The sequence below is a fragment of the Geospiza fortis genome, unplaced genomic scaffold, assembly GCF_000277835.1.
Source record: "Geospiza fortis unplaced genomic scaffold, GeoFor_1.0 scaffold254, whole genome shotgun sequence".
NCBI lineage: Eukaryota > Metazoa > Chordata > Aves > Passeriformes > Thraupidae > Geospiza > Geospiza fortis.
The window spans coordinates 1061979-1069215 of NW_005054441.1; the positions used below are offsets into that span (position 1 = coordinate 1061979).

At 61.4% G+C, this 7237-nt stretch overlaps 2 protein-coding genes across 2 annotated transcripts in view; one reads left to right on the forward strand and one right to left on the reverse strand.

Moving 5' to 3' along the window:
- TJP3 (tight junction protein 3) overlaps positions 1 to 847 on the forward strand; it is a 10624-nt gene extending 9777 nt beyond the window's left edge. Inside the window, 3 exon segments of the mRNA XM_031062215.1 lie at positions 1 to 161; positions 392 to 435; positions 543 to 847. The exon segment at positions 1 to 161 is cut by the window's left edge and continues 60 nt beyond it. Of these exon segments, the coding sequence (XP_030918075.1) occupies positions 1 to 161; positions 392 to 435; positions 543 to 642 (305 nt within the window). The 3' untranslated portion in view covers positions 643 to 847.
- Positions 848 to 1074: 227 nt separating this feature from the next.
- APBA3 (amyloid beta precursor protein binding family A member 3) lies at positions 1075 to 7229 on the reverse strand (the record flags this gene model as incomplete). The annotated part of the gene is made up of 10 exons (XM_031062231.1): positions 1075 to 1986; positions 2081 to 2221; positions 2940 to 3059; positions 4010 to 4222; positions 4429 to 4608; positions 4951 to 5109; positions 5660 to 5746; positions 5886 to 6031; positions 6438 to 6477; positions 6921 to 7229. Coding segments are annotated over 10 exons (1467 nt in total), but the record flags the coding sequence as incomplete, so codon positions are not given.
- Between the last annotated feature and the right edge of the window lie 8 nt (positions 7230 to 7237).

Below are 7237 nucleotides of genomic sequence, written 5' to 3' on the forward strand. Positions count from 1 at the left end.
CGAGTGGGGAGGCAGGCGCCTGCACTGACGGTGAGGCAGAGGAGGCCTATGACCAGCCTGGGCTGGCCCGTTCCTCTGAGCCAGCACAGCTGGCCCCCAGCCAGGGCCTGGACTCCTCTGAGCCAGCACAGCTGGCCCCCAGCCACAGCCAGAGTGAACAGGTGAGTTGTCCTGGACTGGTACAAGAGCCTGGTGGGGCAGAGGAGGGTGGCACAGTGCCCAGCTCTGGAGCATAACTCCCATTCTCATGGCACAGGCAGGGTGTCACCTTTGGCTGCTGCAGGGTCCAGCTGTGTGTCTATGCCCAGCTCTGGGTGGCCAGGGGCAAATGCCCCAGCCTGGGGCACAGCCCCTGTCCTGCCCCTGACCTCTCCCACCTCTTCTTCCCCAGGTGCCCAAACAGCCACGGCAGGGCAGGCGCTATGACAGCATCAGGTACCCTGTGCCCCGGGGTGGGGATGGCAGCTGCCCAGGGCTGGGGACAGTCCCAGAAGGGCACTGTCCCTGTCACACAGAGCCATCACCACCCTTCTGTTCCCCAGGGAATATGAGCATCAGGCGGTGAAGAGGAGGTTCACACGGGCCAGGGATGACTCAGACCAGGATGAAGGCTACGAGTGGGGCCCAGCCACAGATGTGTAGTGGCACAGCTGGCCTCTCCCTCCAGGCCAGCCCTCCCACAGCCCTGCACAACTGGGTGCAGCTGTCGGCTCAGGTGGTGCCCCTGTGGCCAGGCTGGGCTGGGCCCATCCCTGCTATACCCTGCATCACCAAGTGCCTGCACAACCACGTGCCTCCTTCCCTTTTGGCCACAGCCACTGCTACTGGAATAAAAGGGATGTTTGGATCGGGATGGGCTGTTTCTGGGGGTGCTGGGTGGCAGCATACAGGGGACACTGTGCAGCAGGGAGGTCCTGCTGGGACCCAGGCACCTCCCTGGCCAGTGGCCCTGTGTACAAGGAGGCATCGCAGGGGCACTTGGGGCCTGGCACCATGGCAGGCTTGGGATGTGCTCCTGAGAGCTGAGCCTCCTCTGCTGCAGTCCTCCTGCAGCTCCTCAAACGCAGCCTCCCATATTTCCCAAAATTTTTATTTTTAGAGCAACCAGGCACACAGGCACAGCCAGGTCAGCACTGCTGCAGCCCTGGGGGCCCAGAGAGCTGTTCACAAAAAAGCTCAGAGCCCCAAACTGCCAGGATGTGGGGCTGGGCAATGCCATGTTCCCTTCTGCTGCTCCAAGGGCTGTGGCTCTGGGCTGGGCTGTGCATGCAGAGCGATTCAAGGCAGCACCAGGGAAAAGCTGAGGCAGGTCCCCAGCTTGGTGCAATGTGTCTCACGGAGAGTTTGCACCATAACAGGCCTCTGGCCAAGCCATGGGAGTAGAGAGGTGCCAAGAGTGCTTCTGGCCTTAAGGCTGAGTCTGGGAGTTGCTGGGTATCCCTCAGGGGTGCCAGTGTGGGGTCAGTGCTACTCTGGGGCTCCGCTGGCTGAGCTCTGCAGTTGAGCTGTGCTTCCAGCACCATCCCCACCTTGGGAAAGGCACTGTTGGTGAGTGTAAAAGTACAATAGTCAGTGACTGGGTGGGGGGAACTTTCACACAGAGCCCCCTCACCTCCCACAAGCACAACGCCAAGGTGAGGGACCCTGTGCAGCAGCAGGACAGGCACTGTGCAGGCACTGTGAGGTGGGGAGAGGTAATTGGAACGCGAGAGGTGCCCAAAGCGTGGCAGCACAGGCCTTGATGCTGCTCAGGCTGGGTATCAGCCCCCAGTGTCCCACTGTGTCCTGAGTAAAACAAAAGAGGTGCAGACTTAGGCCCTGCTGAGGGCGCTGCTGCAGGGCTGGGGCGGAAGGCAGAGCCAGTGCTGCCCCTGCAGCCCTGGGCTTGCTCCTGCCTGCCCCAGGCACGGTGGCTCAGAGGAAGAGGGGCTGCTCCTGCCCTGTCAGCAGACGGTACGTGGAGGCTGGCATGGTCTTGATGTGCACCTGGACAGAGAGGCACAGATTAGAGACCCCAGCCTGGGCTGGAGGGTGCTGGTGCACAGCTCTGAGCCCAGCAGCTCCGTGGGGCCCAGCTCACCTCGCTGACAGCCTCGGTGAGGATCTGGATGATCTTCTCGTGTGGCGTGGCCACCACGCTCTGCCCGTTGATCTCGATGATGCGGTGCCCCACGCGGATGCCGCCCCGCTCCGCGATGCCCCCGCGCATCAGGCTGCAGATCTGGGAGGGGGGAGGGCTGTGAGAGCAGGGCTGTGCCCACAGCCCGGCCCTGCCACCACTGCTCCAAACCCTCACAGCCCCGTAGGCTCTCGGCCAGAGCTCTGCCTGGGTGCAGAGCTCCTCCAGCCCCTGGGCACGCAGTGAGGGCAGGGATGTTCCTGGGCATTGCTGCCACCAGCATGACATGCTGAGCTGGGGCCAGGGCAGCCCCCAGGATTTTGTCCCCCAGCTGACTCACTGAGCCCTCCTGCTCCCCTCAGGCTGGGGCTGCAGAGACTGAGCTGCTCCCTGGACATCTCCAGTGCTAGGGGGAGCACCAGCTGGTGTGCGAGGTGGCCATGCCACCCACCCACCCAGCTCCCACTGAGCCCAGGAATGTCCCTCTCTGCCTTCCCAACACAGCCACACAAGAGCCCACGGCAGGGACTAGCTCAGGCACAGGGGACAGCAACAGCTGTTACTGAGGTCATGCCCAGAAAGCCAGAAAGAAGCCACCACCCTGAAAGCAAACAGCTACAGAGCACCAAGAACAGGGATACAATCACCAGTGCTGCAGAAAGGCTGTGAGGAGCTTTTTGCTGTGCACAGCAGAGCCCTGTGACCCCTCGGCCTGGGCAGGCACCTGCAGCGTGGGAGCTGGATGATGGTCCCTGGACACAGCTGGCTCTGCCTGTCCCTCAGAAGACCCTGGCCCAGCTCCCATCCCACGGGCACTCACCACACCGTTCTCAACACAGAATCCCAGCTGGTACTTGGAGTCGGGGCGTCGGATGACAGCTGTGGTGACAGGGGGACAGTGCACAATGTTCAGTGTCACCTCAGTCTGGTGCTTCAGCTCCTGGAAGGTGGGATGGGGCATGGTCAGATTTTGGAGAGCTATTCAGACTGGGGGATGCAGTCCTCCTGGGGGAAAAGACAGACTCCCACATGGATTTCTGTTTCACAACTTCCCCTGGTTTCCCCTTTCCCTGCCCCCTCACTGGCTTGGAACCCCTGGTGGCTGCCCCCCCTCCCCTGGAGACCAATTCCTTTTGCCCTGCCCTTAGCTCTGCCCCCCACCCCTTCCCCTTTTTAAGATGCCTGCACCATGTGGTTGCTCTCTTTCTTGCCGGGTTCCCTTCAGCCACATGTGATATACTTTGCTGAACTAAAACCTTGCAAAAAGGAGCCTTTCCAGCCTCTCTCACTGAGCCAGCTGTGGTGAGTGTTGTGTGTGGATTTGACTGCATTGCCTAAATGTTAACCCAACCTACTTTTCTACAGGAGAGGTTTGTTGGGAACAGATAATAGGCAGCAGCACCCACCATCCAACATCAGCATTGCTCATGCGAGGGCTGAGGATTAGCAACTTGTTTCAATGGGGAAACTAAGGCACACAAAGGGATACTGCAAATGCAAATGCAGGGACAAGAACTTACAAACCCAGCCCAAGACATCCCTGCCCCTGAGGCTATGCTGTCCTTGCTTTCAGCTCCTTCCCATCCTACTGAAAGGTAGATGATGCAACAGGTTCCCTTCAGGACAGGTGCCCTCCTCCTCCTCCACCCTCCTTTTCAGGCAGGGCCACAGCAAGTACACTGCCCAGCTTTGTCCCTTTGTCCCCTGCCTTCCTCCAAGCACTCTGAGCAGGAACTGCCACAGCCCAAAGGACAGGTATGACCTCTGTACACCTGTCTCCAAAGCTGGGGGCCCCAGAGGAATCCTGGTGTCACAGACACCTCCAGATCATTCAGCCTAGTCCCCATCCACCCGTGGGGTGAGGCAGGAGGTCACTGTGCCCTGGCTCACCCGGATGATGCTCTGGCAGGTGCCCAGGGGCAGCCCCACCAGGCTGGTGCCGTTGACCGACATGAGGCGGTCCCCGATGCTCAGCTCGCCCGAGCGCTCCGCGGGGCCCCCGTGCATCAGGTTGGCGATGACCACGGTGGGCAGGATGGAGCCCCAGCCCGACTCCACAACAGCGATGCCCAAGATCTCCCCCTTCTGCTTCCGGATGCACACCTGGGGGGTGAACGGGTGGGTTACAGTCACAACCTGCACCAGATCCGTAGAGTACATGTCCCAGCCCACAGCTGCACCCACAGCTGGCTAGGATGGGGTCTGGTTTTGGAGGGAGCACCTCAGCTGCACAGGGAGCCACAGAGTGGATGACACAGAGGTGCCAGTGGGTTCCCCACATTGTCCCCACCCCTCGGAGCAGCTCTTACGTCCTTGCAGTTCTCCTGCCGGGAGAAGTGGGTCAGCTCGGTGTTGTGCTGCTCCTGGTCCTGCAGGGCACGGCTGTACTGCTGTGGGCTCAGCTCGCTGGGGTCGATGCTGTTGGCCTCCAGGAAGCGCTGGTAGGCCACGCCGAACGCCTGCCCGATGGCCTGGGCGATGACCTGGGCCTGGAGAACCACAGGGGCTGTTCCTGCCTGTGCCTCAGGGCTGGAGCCAACAGCTCCCAGTGCCCTGCGGTGCCCAGCACAGGAACCGTGCTTGGGAGCTCCAGGGTGTCCTGGCTCCTTCCCTGCTGGAATGGGCCCCTGTGTGGAGCCTCCCTCCCCTCCGCTTTGCTCGCTGGGGCTCTGCAGGGCACAGAGATGCTCAGGCCGGGCTTCTGCCTCTCCTTAGTGGGGAGGGAGGGCTCTCTGCTGCAGCCCCAGCCCAGAACACCCAGTTATTACACTGGGATGGGATCAGGCCCCCAGGGCCGCCCGCCCACGCCAGGGACCCGTGTGCTGCCTCACATCAGGCGAGTGGAAGACGTGGCAGATCATCTTGTAGAGCCGCTTCTCCTCCGCCACCTCCGAGCGCCGCGGCAGCTTCCGGCGCGCCATGAGCACCACGAGGGAGCCAATGTCGGCAATGTAGGAGATGGTCTGGAGGGAGTGGTCCATCATGGCCTCCTGGCAAGGGGAACAGGCAGAGAGTTCAGCCCCCTCGTCAGACCACGTGGGCACCGTGAGCCTGTTGGCACTGCAAGCAGGAAGGGTTTGGCTACGGTGCTGGGATGTGGCACAGCTGCCCAGCACATGCTGGGCAGAAACCATGTCTGTGCCAAAAGGTACAAACAGATTCTTCATCAGGGACTCATTTGTGTCCCTGGGTGTCGCCAGGGGACAGGGCAGCTCTTCCCTTTCGCTATAATGCAGAAATTAATCCTGAGGCAAAGAGCTCTCCAGATTTCAAGCCTGGGTTCCCCAGAGCCCAGTCTGGGTTCCCAACAGCTCCACAGGGTGCAGGTCGCATGGGAAGCCTTGTGCAGCCACACAGAGAGGCAAGGACATGACACAGGATGGCTATGAAGTGACATGTCCCCTCCCAGACATGTGTCCTCATCCATAAGCCATCACTGGGCAAGACCCTGCTGGTGTGGGAGCAAAGCTGAGATCCTGAGACCAAACAGGAATGTTGAAGCAGCCACAGAGCCACGAGGTTACTGCTGTTCCTACTCACCTGAGTGTCGGCAGTGAGCACCTTGATCCTCTGTGTGGAGACAAACAGATCCACCTCTGTCATGGGCTGGGACTCCCCCTCGGGTGCCTGCAGAATGATGGAGAGGTCACAGGACCCTGCTGGGACTCAGCCCCACAGCCAGGTGCTGTCAGGCAGACCCTGGGCGCTGCCCCACACCCACAGGGGGCAAGGCTTGGGGCAGCCGTGCCCCCCATCCCTCCTGCACCTTGATCCTGTCCACGGCCTCCTGGGCCTGCGCCATGCGGACGCTGGTCGGGGGGTTCCTCTCCGAGGCCAGCTGCGTGGAGCCCAGGTACTTGGCCCCAAAAATCACACCATCCAGCAAGTCCTCTGGGTCACAAGGGCCTGGAACTGAGGCGTTGGGAGCGACTGAGCAGAAGCTGCTCCCCCACCTCTGAAACTGGGGGTTACCAACTCCTGCTGCCTTGTTAGCTGCATTCCTACACACAATGAAGCAGCTCAGTGCTTGCTACATGGGCACCTGGCATCACTGGGGGACCAGGGCTGCTTCCCTGCTCCCTTGGGAATACATGGCATCCTGTTCCCCAAGTATAGCCCCTCCCTGATCCCTGACACACCTCCATTTCCTCAGCAAACCCTCAAACAAGCCACGTGGAGCCTGGTGCACCTGCTCTGGGTGGGTGCAGAGTGGCTGTTCCCTCCCTAACCGGGACCGGGGACCACACCCATTCAGGGTCAGAGCAGGTGGGGCAGGACTCCTGGATGCTCTTGCTGCTCAAGAACAGAAGCAACTCACCCTCTTTGAAGGCTGGGCAGCATGATGGGGATTCCCTGTTCTGCAAAGCAATGAGAGAGCAAGTGAGGCTGTGGCTGGGACCTCAGGGATTCAGCCTGACTGGCCCTGGAGCAGTGGGACAGCAAAGGCAGAGTGTCCCTAGGGATGGGGGATATGGCATAGGGTCCCAGGTTTGTACAGGGAGGAACAGGGTCCTGGGGCTGGAGGGGAAGATGGCACAGGATCCCAGGACCAGAGGGGCTCAGACCCACCAGCCTCTGCCCCAGGGCACACATGAATCAGCCAGCCGTGCAAGCATTCAGGGCCCAAGCTGGTACCGAGGGTCTTGTCCGGGCAATCTCGTAACGCAAGGCCCTGTAAGACCTGAGCAAAGTCGTCCCTGGCTGTCCTTTGCCCCCATCCCAGACCCCAGGAGGGACCAGAGCCAAGGGGCATGTCCTGGCTCCTGATGCCCCAAGGCAGCGCAAGGCACGGTGCACTCACGGTCACAGCACCCTGAGGTGGCTGCTCTGTCCCAGGCACCAGAGCGGAAGGCAGGGCTGCCCACGCCGGCTCTGGGGAACCTTCCCGAGCACCCTCGCAGGCAGAATCGTCCTCACAAAGCCCCTCTCGGTAACACCAGCTGCCAGAAGGTTCTTCCTCTGAGCTCTCTGGCCTCCCCAGCCCTTCAGGCTTCTCCACAGCGGCTGGTTCCTCCTGAGCCTGCAGCATCTCCAGGTGTGCCCCAGCCAGGACATCGGAGTGGGCCAAGGGGGTCTCGGCACCAGCCTCGGGCAGTCCCCCCTCGTAGCACAGGAGGC